This window comes from Serinus canaria, chromosome 2, assembly GCF_022539315.1.
Source record: "Serinus canaria isolate serCan28SL12 chromosome 2, serCan2020, whole genome shotgun sequence".
NCBI lineage: Eukaryota > Metazoa > Chordata > Aves > Passeriformes > Fringillidae > Serinus > Serinus canaria.
In genome coordinates this window covers 83,028,011-83,046,906 of record NC_066315.1, presented here as the reverse complement: position 1 = coordinate 83,046,906, position 18,896 = coordinate 83,028,011, and the positions used below count along the sequence as shown (strand labels likewise).

At 38.8% G+C, this 18,896-nt stretch overlaps 1 protein-coding gene across 5 annotated transcripts in view; it reads left to right on the top strand.

Annotated features, from left to right (window-relative positions):
- COBL (cordon-bleu WH2 repeat protein) overlaps positions 1-18,896 on the top strand; it is a 160,032-nt gene that overhangs the window by 42,814 nt on the left and 98,322 nt on the right. For all 5 annotated transcript variants that reach the window (XM_050970353.1, XM_050970355.1, XM_050970351.1 and 2 more), the window contains exons 3-5: positions 10,497-10,707; positions 11,426-11,654; positions 16,152-16,246. In XM_050970353.1, coding sequence (XP_050826310.1) covers positions 10,497-10,707; positions 11,426-11,654; positions 16,152-16,246 — 535 coding nt within the window. The remainder of the gene's footprint in view (positions 1-10,496; positions 10,708-11,425; positions 11,655-16,151; positions 16,247-18,896) is intronic.

Below are 18,896 nucleotides of genomic sequence, written 5' to 3'. Positions count from 1 at the left end.
TCAAGAGAAAATTGTATTGGAAAGGTAATTTTGAGATAATTCTCTTCACTGTGGGAGCTCTTCTTTTTCCTCATTCTTTCTGGGTAAATTGTTTTGAAAGAGGAAGACATTACTTTAGGAAATAATATTGAGAACTTTCAAAAATATATAAACAATACTATGATGAAACCGTAGCAAACAGTGTCATGGTCAGGACTAGTCAAGAAACTGTAGGAAGTGTAACACCACATTCAAAAAGTATCTAGTTATAGGCACACAGTTTGTGGTCATTGGGAGTGGGGCTGCAGTGGAGCCTCACCCCCAGTGGGCTGCAGCTGTGCAGGACGGGTGAGCAGCATTGAAGGCAATGAGACCTGGAGTGCCCAGGTGCACTGACCAATCACCAAAGGGTGCAGAGGGCATAAAGGTGTAAGGCATGTCAGATGAAGGGTAGAAAAAGGTTGGGCTGAAGAATAATAAAGAGCAGATGCTGGAAGTTCTCTCAAGTGGTGTTATTGTGTACGGGCTGATGCTGTCTGATATTGTGTGGTGACACTCTGTGTATTGTGGCCATCTCAGCTGGGAAATGGAGGTGCCTGTTGATAAATCAGGTTCTCTGTTCATTTTACAATTCATTTTTTTGATAGTTAGTCTGCATTCTAGCAGAACTACTTTCTGGTCTCATGTGCTAGTCTGTGTTGACTGTTTCCCTCAGAGCACATTTTGATGGTCAAGGAGGATGTGTGAACTGGTGTTCGGCGTCTGGGACTTCTTTCTCCCCCCTTTTCTTGTAGACACTATCATTAGCTTATCCACTCTTGGGAGATGAGTGCAACTGGGGTGTGTCCACCCCAAAGCCAGAGTGATGTCAAAGGTTTGAAAGAAAAATAGAGCTCTCAGATAAGATGTGTAGTGATAGAGGTTTTATAGGGGGATTTGGACTTACTCAGAGAAAGACGAGAGCAGGCCTGGTAAGTGGAACAGGACATGAAACTCACTGGCCATTGGAGCCCAAAGAAAGGTGGTATTTCATTGGCAAATGCAAGCCACCTGGGAGCTGACAAGAGGTTAATATTCATGCAGCATTTTGTACTGAGACATAGATAATTGCCATAAGTTAGAAACTTTTTTCCTCTCCAAAGCAAGTGGTCCAAGAGTGCTATGAGTGGTCTTTTATTGTGACTTTTTGAGGAGCATAAAAGCTACAGGAGCAAAGAACAAGGAAAAAGTCCATGTACAGTAAATATTCTGTGCCTCACACAGGTGTTAATTATTATGTATCCCATACACTGAGACTGAGTGTTTTCTTATTAGAGTCTTTAGTCTGTGGACAAAAACCTGAAAGAAATGGCAAACATGAAACTTCATGCATTTCTGTGAGGTTATTTATATCATCTGCATTAAGCATTCTAAGCAACCAAAATGTTCTATTTGTTGTCTGAAGGTGCTCATTTCTCTCCAGGGTCTGCATGACAGGTACAGGCTTCTGATTTATGTGGCAATTAAGTTCCTGCTTGTGTTAACGGGTAATCTGCACATCACTGGTGCCTAACCTAGGCTGTGGCTCTTCCTCCTCAGTCGTATCTCAAAGACTTGGAGTGGAGAAGTTAGTGACACTATTAGCCAGCTGTGGGAAGTGGAAGATGATAGAAACTGAGAAAGAGGAATTAATCATCCTAACAAGCTATGAAATGAGAAAAGATTATTCTATAATAAGCCCTGTATCACAGTGGCATCAGTCTATGAACAGACCTCGTGTGTGCTGCTGTTCTTTCTAATCACTGGAAGATGCAATTTTCTGTACGTTAGCCCTGGCTTTGTTTTTAGGTATGTGGAATAGTGAAAAATAATGATGTCAAGATTATCTGAAACTTTCAAGGGGTGAACTGTCCTAAAGTTTGGGGGAAAGCCCAGGGTTTTTTCAACTTTTTCCATTGTTTTGGTATTGGAATCTAAACAGCTATGAAATACAATGATACTCAGGTGTAAACATTAAATGATGAAGTTACTGGATCTTATAAAATGTAGCCGTTTTTTTGGTTTTTTGTGGTTTTTTTTTTTTTTTTTAAGGTTTGGGACAAGAGTAAGAGCCAGTACAGGTAATGAATTATTTTCCCTGCTCACTCTTTTTATCTGTGATGATATCATGGAAGGGCAATTCAGAAAAATCTGCTGTTGTTTATACTACTTTAAATCTTCATTATTTTTGTTGCCATCATTAAAACTGTTTTCTGCAGAATCTCTATTTGGCTACCCTGGGGAGCTTTTCTGTTTCAAAAAAAATTTGCAAATCTTTGCCCTGGGCACATTCATAATGAAAAATGATTCTGTAATTTCAGGAAAGCAGTTCACAGAACAATGAAGTACGCTAGATTATATTTAAAAATATAAATACTGTAGATAATTAGTATCACTTAAGATTATTATAAGTGAACTAAAAGTAAAAATAACGTCTTTCAATTTGTTCATTGTATATAGGCAAAGTAACATATTGTAATTTAACTTTGTTCTCTATGTAAAAAGTTCCTGCACATATCAGCAGGAGGGCAGAATGTTCTCATTAAGTTTTCTTGAAGACACTAAGAAAAAAAGGTTTTACTATTTAAAGATGTTGTATTGAAATCTGGAACCTTGAAATTGTTTTATTTATAAAAGTTAACTTAAGCTGACAGTCTCTCTAACAGTTTATTGCCATCTTGTAACACACAATTTGTTCGAGAATTTGAAAATGTGTAGCGCAGATTTTGGTACAAAGCTGAGTCATTAGGGAGTGTGTGCAGAGATAGAATAGTATAAACAGTTTTCTTTTTGAAGGACCTAATCCCTGGGAACTCTGCTGTAAAACATGTAGAAGGATTCCTGAAAAACTGTCAGCCTACTTCCCCTTGGAAAGGAGGGAAACAGTGTTCTGTGTTTGTACTTGTGTATGAGCACTAACTGATGTGCTGAAAGGATAGGTAAAGCATTGGCCACTTACACATTTTATGCATGTAGATCTGTAGCACATCCACACAAGTGGTTAACAGGTCTGGGAGAGGTGGTGGGTAAATATTTAGATGGAAAACAAGTGAAAAAGCCCCCAAGTTATCAGTTTTCCATTCATGATTCTCAGAGGTAATACTTTCAATGGGTAACCCATAAATAAAGGGATCATGCATCTCTGTCCACACTTGGTGTCACTGAGGAGGACTTCCTGATTAACACAGATAAATACATTAACACAGCAGCTTGGAACTCAGTAGTATTTTAAATGCACTGTAGAAAAATGGGGATGTTTGAAGCTAAGTGAGGTTTGTTTTGAAGTTGTCAACACAATATGCTGAAAAGTAAACTGGACAGTTGTTGCTCCAGCTGTTATCTTCCATGTTACACAAATTCTCTTATACATATGATGCACATAGAGCAGGACACTGGAAGTAGTAATAAACTAGCCAAAGCTGTCGTCTGATTCTTCAAATATTGGAGGACAGAGTTCAGTACAGAATAATGTCAGAATATTCAGAAAGAGTATTCTCACATATTTTCAGTCTCTTTATTGTTGGCTTATAGCTCAACATGGAATAGCATTTCAAGAAAGACTGGAGGTTTGGAATCAGCTCAGGTTGGTAAAACATTCAAGAGGTGTTGTCAGAAGAAGATAAACAGGGCACATGGCAAAAGGGTTAAAAAATAGTTTAACTAAATACTGAATAAGAGCCAGGTCTATAGTGCAGTAGTTCAGTGTAGGCTAAGGGGGGAAGTTTTCCCAGAATTTATGTAGGAAGGGGCCCCTGGAACACACAGTCTCTAGGCAAGTTTGAATACTTCAGAGAGGAGGTTTCTGGGTTTCTCTGCACCTCTTTTCCAGGGCTGGAACCATCTTTTTGGAGACAATGTGTTTACTTGTATCTAAATGGAATTTCTTATTCAGCACTTGTCTGAAGAGTCTGTTTCTGTAACCCTACAGTTCATGCTTACAGACAGTAGCAAGGTCTCTCTTGACTTTTCTTGTTCTAAGGCTCAAAAAGCACTGTCCTCTCTCTCATGTGTCATCTTGAATGTTCCTTCTGTGGACTTGCTCATTTTTGGAAAACAAGAGCCAAATGTACAGGAGCAAGTTAAGAAAATAAATAGCAAAACATTTCTAAGTGTCTTAATTATCACATTTCCTGAACTTTTTGGATACAGCTTTGTTGTGGTGTAAAGCTATATCCTGCCCCTCAGCTGTGACTACTTCCTCCTTGCCTGTCCCCTGCCCTATTCCTGATTACTGTGCCAAGATCCACATTCGAGCAAGGGTATCGTGTGATTGACAGAAGTTCAAAAGATGCTCTTCAGGCCCGGAGTCATTGGCCTGTCCAGGTGTCATTGTTCCCTGAGACCCTGCCCCTCCCACCTGGTTGGTGGCTCACCTGTCCTCCCTCCCACCTTCCTGTGAGATTAAAAGGCGTTGGAGCCATGCGGTCGGGGTCTGTTCAGAGCAGTACTGAGATTCGGAACTGTAATACCTTGGAATAAACTCTGGATTTAACTCTCCGGCAGAACCCGCTCTCTTTCTCTTCACCATCGCCTGGACTTTCCTACTAGAGGTAAACTGAGTTCTGCTTTGCATGGGCCTATCTCGAGTGCTTAATAGTAACTGCCTGCGAGCTGAAGGTGTCTCTGAGGAGAAATATCCCCAGTAGTCACCTCTAGCTCAAGTGCAATCAATACAGCTTAGTACTTAGTGTGTACATTTTTGTTTGTGTAGAAAAAGTTGTAATCTTTTCATTAAGCTGCTGTACTTTGAAGCTTGTGAAAATAAAGACTGATGCTATTTTCTAGTTTAAATGGAAATAGTGAAAGAATTAGAGACTTTGGGTCATCCATTCCCTTTACAGTATTGCTTTCTTTTACAGTCAATTGCTAATGCAGATTCTTAATCCAAATTTGACATTGACCTAAATAAAGAAGATTCTTTCTTCCAGTTTAAGATTTTTTTTTTTTTTAATAATGGAATAACAGAATAGTTTGGGTAAGAAAGGACCTTAAAGACCTTCTACTTCTACTCCCCCTGCCATGCACCAGGGACTTGCTCAGAGCCCCATCCAACCTGGTCTCTCATGCTTCCAGGGATGGGGCATCCACAGTTTCTCTGGACCAGTTTTTGTTCTTCACCACTCTCACAGTGAAGAATTTCTTCCTAATATCTAATCTAAGGCTACTCTTAGTTTGAAACTTTTACCCCTTGTTCTGTCACCACATGCTCTTGTGGCAAGTCCCTCTCCAGCTTTCTCCTAGGCCTGCTAAGGTATTGGAAGGCATTTGTAGCATGAAAGTAGAAGATTAAAAAAAATTTGTTTGAAAGAATACAACTTTACCCTGAACATTTATTTTTAGATGTACAAGGCTATATTTTAATATGGATTTCTCTGTGTGATCCAAGGAGGTTAAGCCAAACCATACCCAAAACATCTCAGTTGTTTTATACTTCCTAAAAACCATAGGGCTCTGCTGCATTTTACTGGAGAACAGCAGGAAACAAGCAGTCTGGTCAGACTGGATCAGAGCTGGATCAGCATCATAAGTATTGCTGATAAATTAGTTATTCTTTACTGTCCAGAATTGGCATTAAATGTCAAACAGCTTAGTAATAAAATATCGAAATAGAGATAAAGTATTCTCCTTTGTAAGAATAGTCATGGACCTTTTTGTATGAGTCTTAAATTGTCTTCTCCCTTCAGTTTTGTTTCTGTGCTCTAGTATTTGCTTGTCAGTCATTAACTTTGGTTTGTCTATTATGTAGTGTTTAGTTACTCCCCCAAAAATTTCAGCAACATTGTACTAAAATAAAAAAGTAAGGTGTTTCTTAGCTGAGTAGTTAGAAAGACAGGACATATTTAACTTAATTTCAGCTTTAGATTTAAGACCTGCCTGAATTTCAAAACAGATTATGTTCTCTATCCAAGCAGGTTAATAGAAAGTGGGGATCTCTGTGGAGCAAGGTGGAAGCAAAGGAAGGATTGACTCTTTGCTTCTTCCAAGAGCCATATTCAGCCCAAGGTTAGAAAGAAAAGTTGGTCTAGATTAGTTGATTACTATTCTCTTGGTGTGTTTAGTGACTCTCTTCTGTGTGTAGAATATACATGGAGTTACTTGAAATAAAACTCCCATTTAAAATCAAGCTGTACTGTATTATGGTTTAGAAGGAATTTTTTTCAAGTTGGTGCCATGGAAATCTGATATAAGAATAACTTCATTGCAAGGGTTTCCCAGCTCTCTTACTTCGATTGAAACACAAGGATTTTGAACTTTGTTTGTGGAATTCCTCTCCTTTCCTCCTTTTCTCTCCCCGCTTCTTATTTTTTATTCTTTACACTTCAGAGGTTTGGTGAAAAATTTTCCCTGAATTTATATTTTTTAAAGAGCATGTGATTTGCTTTGAAGCTTTTTCAAAAGTTTCAGCTGTACTTTCAAACAGTATAGATGAAGGCTAGGGATGCTTTTCATGAAACAATTGTGTATTCTGAGCAGCATGGCACTGATTGGGATGTTGCAGACTTCCTTAAATGTTATGTTTAGTGCATGCCTGTTTATAATCAACAATAAGGTGAAATCTCAGATTTGGCTGGATTTTTGAATTTTTTGTTGTCCAGGCAAATTTGTTCAAGTTGCGTTATTGTCTGTAACTTGTTCTCTATGATGGCTGGTGTGGATTCTGATCTTGTTATAGTTGGGGTACTGTTGCTGCTGAATATATTCCATAATTTCAGTGGTGTATGTTTGGAATCATAAATTGCTATTTTGATTAAGTATCTTCTCTTTAGAAATACTTTTTCAAGAGGCAAGATAACTATCCAAATTTGAATGAACTATCAAAGTATTATGCACTGCAGAAATATGTTACTGTTCCACTTTAAATATAAATGTCAAGCACATAGGACACCATGTATTATGATTCTGCCAGGTTATTTCATTTTCTCTGAAACTATAATAAGAATGCAGAGGGAAAGCAAACACATGCAAATTTTAGTTTAAAATAAATATGTCTATAAACAGACAAGTTGAGATCTGTATCAGGAGAACCGATAAGCACTTTAAAAAAATGTGTACAGCACAGTTTAATGAGCATTCATGTAAATACTGGTGTAGGTGGGATTCTTCTGTAGTTTCTACTTAGTAGCTGTAAATGTCTGTTGTTTTGTGGTGTTTAGCATATGAACTGAACATACTTGTGAAACACAGATGTTTTCAACTTGTAGACAGTGGCAGAATGAGTCATCATGAAATGAGCTGATACAGTTTTGATTTGGATGCTTGTCCTGCTTTGAGAGGAAGTGAGTTTTTTGGGATGCTGTGGTCAAACCAATAGGTGCTCAGATTTTTATATTGGCACCTGGTGTGGCCACTGAGGACATGGATACGCCTCTGAGAATACAGGGGGGTTTAAAGCAGAGAACTCCCAGGGGGAAACTCTCTTGGGTTCTATCTGTGAAAGAGGTCAGAGTGCCACTGCCCAGCTGCAGGCTGGGCAGGGGAGGGGAAGCCAGGAGGCCTAAGTGATGTAGGCTGGAGCTTTGGACAGAGAAGGGAGGTAAAGGCTCCTGCAAGATGGAAGGGTGGAGGAGCGCTGAGAGACATCGGGCAGCCCCCCAGAGAGAGAGACAGAGAGCTTGTGCCACCTTGGAAATCGATATCATGTGTTGCCAGCATGGCGGGCCGGGAAGGAGAAGGAGAAGGGGGGCGGCGAGAGGGTGCCCGGCAGGGCAGAGTGGGAGTTCTGGACAGGCAGAGCCTGATATTTTAACCCTTCTCTTGGATGATGGAAACCTTACAAATGCTGATCCTCCTGGAGCTGAATGAGGAGAGAGATACAGATGGAATAGCAGGAAATGGGCAAGTGTGATGAAAATCCGTGCAAGTGAAAGATGTCTGAGAGAAGTTCAGAAGAATCCTAGGTGGGAGGAGGTGATGGTCCAGCCTTTGGCTGGACTTTTCTTGTATAGCCATGGACAGAATCATTTTTTCTGTGACACAGAGACTGCATGTAGGGGGGAGGCAATGGCTCAGAGCCAAAAAAGTGCAGTGATGTGATGTGAAGGAGTGTGTGAACAGAGACGACGGGTGAGGAGGGTGGTGGTGGTGCCCTCCATCTTCAGTGGAGAAGAAGATCTCTGTTCTGGAGACCCCTCGGCCCCAGGGGGTGAAATCTGGGGGGACAGGTGTCCCAAAAGTGCGAGACTGTGCTCTTTTGGAACTGGATAAAGCACCCTTAAAAGGAAAATCCTAGGAGCAGCTCTGGTCCATGCGCAGTGGTGAGAGCACTGGGCATGGAAGGAAGATGTCACAATGGCAAAATGATCTCCAGGTGGTGCCACGTGTGACATGGAAACACAAGAGGCTTCAACTGTGTTTCCAGGGGAAGCCCACGGAGCAAGAGGGACTCCTGTCTTCTTGATGAACTGAGAATTGATTATCTGAAGGGTGGTGATGGACTGAGAGTTAGTGATCGAAGGGGTGGTAACTGAATTGAGAATCCAAGGTTTTGTCCTACAGTGATGTATTGGGAATTTAGTGGGAGGAGGAAAAATGTTTTTGGAAGGTTTTCATTCTGAGTTCTGGGTGTTTCTTTTAGATATTGTAAGTTAATAAAGCTTTTTTCCTTTTATTCCGAAGCTGGAGCCTGCTTTGCTGTATTCCTGGTCACATCTCACAGCAGACACTAGGGAAAATATATTTTCATGGGGGCGCTGGCATTGCACCAGTGTCAAACCATGACAATGCTACACATTTGTATTTGTGCTCTGTATGTTAGCAGTTGCCACAGTGCACTCTGTTCGGAAGCATTGTATACACACTAATGCCATCTGTTTTCCTTATTTGATCTTCAGTCATCATCTTCCGAGTTCTTCCCTTTTCCCTGAGATCATGTTATTTCAAATTTCCCACGCTTGCCACTTTTCCAGCTCACTCTGTGTTACTCAGTTAAACTTGAAAAAGGTTACAGTAAAGAAGGCCCTTCCTCTTCTCTTGCATGAGAAGAGCTGTCACCTACCAGGTAATAAGGAATTACTCTAGTTTTCCATTTTTATTGTCTTTGCCATTAGCCCTCCAGCATTCTTCACCAACTTCTTGAGCAGTTGTTGGCCAACAACATACCTATAGAAAGAAGATTGTTGACCTTCCACAGAGTAGTTTCCCAGATGCTAACAGCTTGCAGTTTAAAGGATACTTCTTGAACTACAGATGTAATGGTTCTGGCTAATAAACTCTGGAAGATTTTTTCTTTGTATTTGCTTGCTTTTTGAATCTGTAAACAGTTTTCCCAGTTTAAACATTAAAAGAAGTGCCAGTTCTCTTGGCCAGTTTGCTGTCTTTGCATTTATTTTCACTTCTGCTAGGAGGCAGATATCCCCCTGTATATGATGGGTTCCAGCTACAGCTGGTTACATTTAGCTTGCATTGTTTTGTTGGTGACAGATTGGTTCATGAAAAAAAAACTTTTTGGGAAAATGACCACTTTTAATAAACCTATTTTCTTTAATTCTGTACTGAATTTTTGAGGGGAAGGCTGGGAAAATAAAAGTACCCTTCATTACCGTTGCAGAGGAGAATTTCTGGAGTGTGGGGGAGCACAGTTCATATCTCCTGTATTAGGCAGTACTCAGCTCCAGTGAACACTGAGTTCTTGACACAGAATAGAGTAGTTCTGTGGAGAGGCACGAAATGAGAGGGGCAGTTGCTGACTCTTTTAAAACTTCATTATTTTAAGAATCATACTGCAGTAAGCCTTGCTGATAATGGGGACATTCAGAACTGAATGGTTTTGTACAGGGTTAATGTCTTCACCAAAATAAATATGGACAGGATCTCTTGTACTGGAAAATATTGCTGGTGTCCAATGGATGTGGAGAACTCATGTGGAAATTAAGCCATACCTACCATTTGTCCCAAATTTAAGAACTCCGTTTTGGGTTATGTGATTGTTCAAATCTAGGTGGAGTTTCCCAGACTGTGAGTTCATAATCTACTCATATCTTGTCTTCACATTAATGAACAGAATTTGAACTGGAGCATTTAATGTATGGATTTAGTACATTATGACCCTCAGTTAGTCAGAGCATGATGCTTAATAAGACCAAGGTTGTGGGTTCAACCCCCACATGGGCCATTCACTTAAGAGTTGGACTTGTTGGATCCTTGAGAGTCACTTCCAACTCAGAATATTCAGTCTTCTGTGGTCTGGAAGTAAATAAGATGCACTTTGTCTGCTCTTGGCTGATGTTTGTTAGTGGTATGGTTGTCACTGCTGTCTGCTTGATACTGAACAGTTAGTTGTGAGCTCATAAACAGATACTAAAGTGGGAATATATTTAGTTCCTATCATTTTATCTGATCTGTTTAGCATTTCAAAGCACTAGCACTGTTCCCTCCCAAAGATTGTTAACTAGCAGCACATACGCAGCTTGTGTTGTCTTTTACCCCCCCCATCTTAAAACAGGTAAATTTTCTAGCAATGTTTTTTTCTCATGCTAATGGTGAATTCTTCTTCCTTGTAGTAAAGCTGTGATGGATGTATTGGTTGATTTATGCAGCCAGTATCGCTTAAATCCATCTCAACATAGTCTTGAACTAAAGTCTTCGGGAATTCAACAAGTTCTGAGTTACAAACCAAACACTTTGATAGGAGCACTGGATGTACAGACTGTACTTCTGAAAGAGAAGATTCCTGAAGAGAAGCCTAAGCGACCTCTGCCAAGGGTCCCTGAGGTCAGTACTCTGGAGGGCTAAAATGATGCTATGAAACATCATTCCATTCCTATGATTTCAGTTTTTTCCAATCTTTCCATCTTTAAACCAGATGGGAAAGACTTGGAATTGATTATAACCTGCTTTGCTAGCTTAACTAATAATGTTTTGCATGTAGATTAGTAGAGGCTAGTCTAGACATTTAGACAAAATGGTATGTTGCATGTGGTTGGATAGATGGAAATCTGAAGATTAGGGCAATTGAAAATTGCAGTATTGGCTGAAATGGGAGTGGGGTTGTGTGGAGATAGTGTTTTGGTGGTATTTTGTACACCATCTTCATTGAAGCTATGGGAGAAGGCTGATCATTAATAAGTGTATTTCACTTATAATACAGTGAAGATTAAGAAGTAGCCATTTTCCAAATGTTTGCTAAAATTTTCTATTGTTCTAATAACTATATCTAAAAATACTCTCCCACCTTTCAGAGTGGGACTTGTAAACTTTTACATTACATCTACCTCTTATTCCTTTTCCCTCTTTGTGTGTTCTTGTGAATATCTCCTTAGTGGAAAACGAGGTCTGAGATTTTATTCTTTAAAATATAATTTTTTTGTAATGTGTGGTAAGTTTGCCTAGGAATAGTCAAGACAACATGGAAATCCTCAGTGCTTTTGTCATTGTGAGATGGCCTATCCACCACAGAAGGGGGACTGAGAGTTTGTGTTTGTTTCTGCAGAAATCTGTGAGGCTGGTAGTAAACTACCTGAAGACACAGAAGGCTGTGGTTCGAGTTAGTCCAGAGGTGCCTCTCCACAACATCATCCCAGCTATTTGTGAGAAGTGTGAAGTCAGTCAAGAGCACATTGTTCTTCTGCGGGACGGCATAACTGGGGAAGAGCTGGAGCTTACCAAGTCCTTGGAGGAGCTGGGGATAAAGGAGCTGTACGCCTGGGACAGAAAAAAAGGTGAGCCAAGACTCAAAGCAGTCACTGCAGGGCTATATGATGTGACAACAATATTATGGGCAGTTAAAAGCATTCCTGCTGCCATTCCTTTGGGGTCCAGCTGAAACAGCAGAGTGAGATCTCAGACTGGAGAGCAGCATGGGTTTGTTCAGTGAGCTGTGCCCAGAGCAGCAGCCAGGTCAGCAATGTGCCCAGCCATCCTTGGATGCTCTTGGGCCTTGTGCCAGGCTGGGCTGGACTCTGGAAAGGTGCAGGCTGGCCTAGGGCAGGGCAAAAGGAGGAGCTTTGCTGTGTCCCAGAGCTGCTGTTGGTCGAGGTGCACATAATTCAAGGGGCCTCATCCAGGGAGAGTGTCACCTACCTGTGCTGTGAGCTGGAGAGAAGGAAAGAAGAGACATGCCACAGTCATGGCAGCTGTGAAAGCTGAGAGTCAGAGAAGACAAACCAGGGCTTATGAGATACAGACTGGACAGGATCAGAGACAGTTCCTCCAAAGAGCACAGTTATTGACGGCTTAGTGAAGAGGAGCTAAGAGGTATTTGTATTTAAAATTTTGTGCTTATGTTTACATATCCTCACTTTCTGTTCTCATAGACAAAATTGTAATAGCAGCTTCTCAGAGTTGAGTTTTATCAGCCTGATTATGTATTTAAATAACATAATTCTGTGATGTGCTTTAAAATATGCCTGCTTTAAAAATACACATTGGCAAGCACAGCTTCCTTTGAGGTCAGATTGTGATATTCATTAAAATTGTCTCCTGCAGTTTTTCTCAGTTGCTACCACTTCCAGCACAGTAAATGTCCTTATTTATTGTTTAGATAACGTCATTCTTGTAGGTGCTGAGCTGTAGGCTTATTTTTTATTTATAAAATTATTTATTTATGTTGACATTCTGTCTCTTCTTTCCAACTCTTTGAGAAGTGACAGTTCTACCTCTGTGCGAGTCAAATTTCAGGGAGTTTAGACTTCTAAGTAAACTAAATATCTCCTTTTCTTTTGAATTCCTGGGATGTTCCAAAAAAGAAGCTGACAACATGTCATAACTCAATTGCATGTTTGTTTTTTTCAAGACATGTTTACTGTAATTAAGCTAGCCATTTTAGAGCAACATATTGAACGTGGAGTGTATTCAACAGCATTCATTCAACATACTTCAGGGACAACTTAGAGAGTAATTATCATAAGCCTTCAGTAAAGTCTTTTCCTTCAAGTGAAAGTGGTGGTGTGTATGCTGGTACAGTGTTGGTCCTCAAATTTGGTTGTAGCCTATACAGTCAAAACCAAGACTTTACTACAGGGCTGGGATTATAGCAGTAAGCTATCACAGAATATATTGAGTTGAAGTGACCCACAAAGATCTACATATCATAGTGTGCTGCTCTCTACATCAGCTGTTCTTTTTTATATTCCATTCTTTTTTAACCTTTTGGTATTCCTTTCATTATGATAAAATCCCCCTGATCCTAAGTCAATCTTTTGTGCTTTCCTCTTACCCCCCATGGTGTCTGACAAAAACCATAAATGCACATAAAATTTGCAAGCATTTCTCCTTTGTTTCAGCAAATTTCTTCTTTAATGTTCTCATTTGTAACATCCAAGAGGAATAAATCCATTGGTGTCAGTAGCATTTGGTCTGTGACTTGTGCATTGAGTGGGTATCTAGCCTGTTTATTTAACAGATAATAGGTTTTTAAAACATATTCTCACTAACAAGTAAGGTATCACAGGTGCTGAAAGCCATAGGCTGTGCTTGTAAAAGCAGATTCTTATTCAGTCTTCCCTTCCCTGAAACAGAAAACACCAAGAGCTGAAGGATTATTAAAAGAGAAGCTCTGCTGCCACCTGCTTACTTAATTCTATTTAGCAGTTGAAGCAGCTTCTTGGCTGAATCAGGAATTAATACAAATGCAGCTAAACTGCTTCAGTAGCAGCTCTGCATGTGTGTTGTCGGCCAACATTTTTTTCTGTAATGCTTAGGAAGAAGGGTGCTAGGACTAATTAATGAATATTGTGCTTTACAGGGCTATATTAGAACTTTAATGTGTTTTCTCTTATCCTTTCATTGCCTGACTTTTCCAGTTCCTCCATCAAAAACTCAGTCTGAGCCTTCTCTGAACTATAGAGGTATTGTACAATGCTGCTGAGGGGAAGCTTCACTCTGTGTTTAACTCTTTCACTTCACTCTACGTTTAATGTGGGTTTTATCGGTAGATCTTTAAGAATGTGAAGTGCTGTAGAGAAACAAGCATTTCTTATCTGTTTTGTCTTTCCAAAGTGTTGCTTACATGTCTTATGTTTCTGCTAAGAACAAACGCATTCTGTGTGTACTGTCTCTTCAGCAATAGCCATTAGAGCACCAGCAAGTAACAAATTTTGCTATTTAACTGTTTTGTGGTGTGGTATATCATTGTAGATTTCAAGCCTGTTCAGTTTACCTCAGTCATGATTAGGTAAATTTCAGAGTTACTAACATTTCTGAGGTCTCTTGGGTTCAAAATTTATTTAGTTGCAAAGGCAGAAAATTTTGATGTCTGTGAGATCTTCCACTGATTTCAATTTACATGCAGCAAAGCACTTTAATATCAAATGTATACAGACACATTGGGTAACTGAATTGATACTGACTTCTGAATTGTTACAGTAGATGAGGTTGAATTAGATTGTATCGGTGCTTCTGCTTCGAGTCAAATAGAAAATGTGTGTATTTAGTGTGTCCTTTTCTCTACTGACTCTGTTTTAAATATTGCCTAAATTAACTATCCTCAAGAAAGGTATGGTTGATTTCTAATGAGCTTTACTTCTTTGCTGGTAGACGCAACACAAGCAAAGTAAAACTGGATAACTTATTTAAATTTTTATTAAGAAAGTCCACCTCCAGTAGGTGGCAGCCATCGAGCAAATCTTAGCTCATGGCCTTTTGGCTTCACTAGTGGTAGCACTATTCCCCCTAATTGTCTGTCATTACTTGCTGTGGCTTCCTCTTACATGGAGATCAATGCTAGATGAAATATCTGCTGTATTTATTTAATAAAAAGTTACACAGATTAATAAAGTATAATTATTTTGATATTATATGCCTTAATTAAGTCCTAATTTATTTGGATTACACAATGTTCAAGGACAGTGTTGGTAGTCAGCTGCTCTGCTAGCCTTTCCACAGCATTGTTTATAGTTGAAGACTATGCAAGTAAAGCAATCATAATCCATATCTAGTCACAGCCCAGCCCAAAGCAAGAAACCAGCATACATAGTGCCTAGTATTTGAGAAGAGCAGTAATTCATTACTGTATTTCTTTACAGTGCAGTTGCAGCCTTTCTTAAGGATAGCTTCTCCTTGTTGTCCTTTCTGTTCATTGTATATGTTTAACTCTTTCTGACACATGGGATTGTTTATATGTAAAAGTAATCTGTGTGAAAATCACTTTGTATTTTATGCAAATAAGTTTACAAGAGTTCTGGGAATGAGGTTTTTTTCAGTGAAGTCAAACTTTATTTTGTGTCAACAAGTAAGTTCATTTTGAATTTGAGTTTTAATTGTTATTAAGAACATATTTACAAGAGAAAGTGGGGTTTTTTCCCTGTGAACTAAAATTTTGAATGCTAGTGGAATAATCTGATGTGCTTGGAATCAGCAGGAAAGATTTATAACATTATGCAGAGTCCATTTAAAAAAGTGAGAGGGCTTCATCATCTGTGTATTAAATGATCAGTGTTGTTTCCTGTAACGCATGAGTGTGTCATTTTGTTCATCCAGCTTGTGGATGAGAAACTGAAGGGAGAAATTGTGGGAATACTAAATGGTATGAGAACTCATACAATTTCTCAAGCAGATTCAATGTGGTCTTACAGCCTGAAATATCTATGAACTCCCGTCTTTTCCCACCTGAAGTAAAAGCACCAAGATAAGAAAGATGTCCCAAGTCAGCTAATTCAAGTTCTAAAGAGTGCCCTGTTTCCAAGAGGAGGGTCTTTTTCCTTCCCCTTGGAAATGGGGGTAAGAGCTTTATCCAAATTACACATTTAGAATTTCTTGTTTAAGTTCACAGTATTAAGTCAGACCTATGAATTGTTAAAGATATTCACCAGTACAGCTTTTTTTAATGAATTGTTAAAGATACTCACCAGTGTATCTTTTTTTAGATGTTTGGGGTTTTTTAGTATTATGGTACTCTATGAGATTTAAGTGATACATCTAACAAGCATTTCTGAAGTCATAAGCAACTTGCTCATGTTTTTCCTTTTAATAAGGGTTCCTGGATTGTGTTTGAAAACCTAGTGCACTATATTAAATTATTCCATTAGATTTTGGAATATACTCAGAACACATGAAAGTTTGATGACAAAGTGCAGGATCTGACTGTTTACTTAGATAATCCAGTCCATAACATCTTCAGCTCATAAAAATCCAGCATTAACCCAGGACATTTTAAAGTACTCATCTTGTGAATCTTCCTTTTCAAAAATGTAACAGCTATTCCATTAAATTTTTTTTAGAACCAAATCGAAAGGCTTCAGTAAGCAGTGATGCAATAGAGAAAGAGAAGACAAGACTTTTGGGATTGTTTAATGCTGATAGAAGAAGCAGCAAGGTAAGTGTCCAGCAATGTGCTGCTCACTTTCTTTCTAGATCTGTTATGTCTGTAGGTGGTGGCATTTTTTTGGCCTGCCTTCCTTTTCCTTCCAGAGAGCAATCTGTTAACAGGGGCATAAACTGTATGTGATCAGTGCAGCCTGGTGGCCATATCACCTGCTTATTGAAGGAGTCAATGTTGACTATTTACTTTTTTCTTTATTTTTTTTTCAATGCTGTGAGTTCAGTAGATGTTAAAGAAGGGCAGTAGTTTCAAGCAACCTGTGTCTGCCTATTAGTAGTACTCACATTGTAAAATGCATTTATGAAAGGACTGATGTAATACAGGACAATTTAATTACCAAGTAGATGTGTCTTATGTCCTCTTCTGTGCATGGCTGATAATCTCTTTTAAAGCATTCATACCTCTTGGAAGCTCTGTGCCATTGCCCCATTGCCTTCTCCAAGTCTTTAAAGCTGATGAATCAGGTATAGAAGAAATAACTTCTGATACTGAACTGAAGGATCAGTGTCTTCTGGGGTACATGTTAGCCATTTTAAACTTTGTGTTCCTGAACTGAAAAATTTAGGAAAGAAATTTTGTATTAAAAAATTCTGTTGAGATGCATTTATGAAGAATCTTTCATTTATCACAGGAATAAAATACAGAAGAACTTTCTGACTTAACATAGAAAAAATAGCAGGCTTTTAACTTCATACTTTTTGCACTCTTTACTAAAAATATTGGTGTTAAATTATTTTGGTCATAAAGTGTTTAATGCTCTAGGATGTCAGAGGAAAAAGGGAGCTTTCTTTTCTCTAGTTTAAACCCTCTAAGGCTTTTGGAGTGGAATTACAAAATGTGTATCTGATTAACTGTCAGAAAGAAACATTTGCTTGTTAATGGACTGGGGTTTTACTTATCCAGTCATCTCAGTCACATTTGCAAAACTGTGAAGGCTTTTCAAAATCTCTCACAGTTGTCTGCCTTTTTATTCATTACTAAATTTGTGGTGCTTTTGCTCGGGAATAGAATCCTTTATGGACATTTTGAATTACTTATTTCTGTCATAGATACTAAACTATTCTTAATATCTTATAAGGGACACATGAGAACTATTTTATGAGATAAGAAGAAAAACACTTTAGAGTGTTTTTCCACTGTAAGAAAATACTTCCTGTATAGAAGGGAAAAAATTATAACTAGAGTGATAACACTGTATCTGCTCAGAAGAATCAAGTAAACAAGGGATCTCAACCTGAGCCTCTAGAGCACGCTGTGGGGCTGTAATTCCTCTGGAAGAAACAAACACATTACATCATGCAATTTGTGCATCATACCTTGTCCTCTCATTCAGTTTCACTGAACTTGGGTGTGAAATCTGTGTCCTTGCAGTTCTAACTCCTGAAGCAGATCAGTTTTAACTTTTAAAGTATTAATGCTTACAATCTTAACAAAAGTTTCTATGAAGCATCCTAATTCAGTGTGTTTCTCACAGCTGAGTTGTAAATGTGTTCAAAGATTGCAAGCTCCCCTCTTTTTTTCTGTTCTCTTTCTCTTGCTTATTAAAGCAAAGGAGGTGATTCTGTGAGTTTTTCAAAATAGAAAATTTGAAAAAATGCTAAGGACATTGAGGGTGAATTAAATTCAAAATTGTATTTGACCTGGGAAGAAGTAGGAGCTGTACAAATAAGTCTGAGAAACAGCTTCTAAATCTGAGGAAAAGTTCTAAGTCTTTCTTGCTGATAGTTATGACAGGTTAATTGATTTTTTTTTTTTTTTTGTAATTTCTTTATTGGACACTTACTTTCAAATGGCAGTTACTCTGTAGGAAAAGAAACTATTTTGTTTAGTCAGTAATTTTGTTTAGTTGAGCAAGAAAGTCACTATTGCCTTCACAAACCTCTGGGAATTTAGAACACCATAGATGGAAAAATTACTGAAAACTGAAGAATAACACAGCACACAGGAGCAAGCAGGTGTAATTAGGCAAAAGATATGTGACTTGCTATTGTGAGAGCTTTCTAACCAAAAAAGCAGTGAAACTGCTGAACAGACTTAGCAGGATGAGGGTAAACTAATAAAGCTCTTGTAATGAAAGATTTGCTAGGTTTATGAAGGGATTAAATGATGGGATGCTTTGTGATTTCAGGGACCTGGAATCAAAACCCCAGGGTACCTAAACTCTGCTCTTTATTGGATTTTTACATTTTTACTCTCCCACAAGGCTTAAGTTGGTTCTGTGTATTTTTTGTTTGTTTGTTTGTTTGCATTATGATTTGCAGTGGTGAGATGTGTGGTCATGCATATTAGAACTATTTGATAGGAAGAATTGTTCAAAGCTCTGCACGGTAGTAGGACTGCAGACTTGCAGGCATTTGCAAAGGGAAGGCGATTTCTTTTGCAAGGGAAGAGCATTAGCCTGTGTTGCAAACTGTCCTGGATCAGATGTCACTGCACACTACAGGCCTATGCTCAGATTTCCATGCCCATGCACATGCTTTCTTTCTCAGCTGGCTCACTGAGAGCAGTAATTGTGGTCTGACAATACACCAGACCTAACTTTTCTAAAAAAACTTTTCCCTTACATTGAAAACACTGTGACATAGAATGAAAGCAAAGTCCTACTCTCATGGCTGGTACAAATTTGTTAAAAGTATTTCTTTGG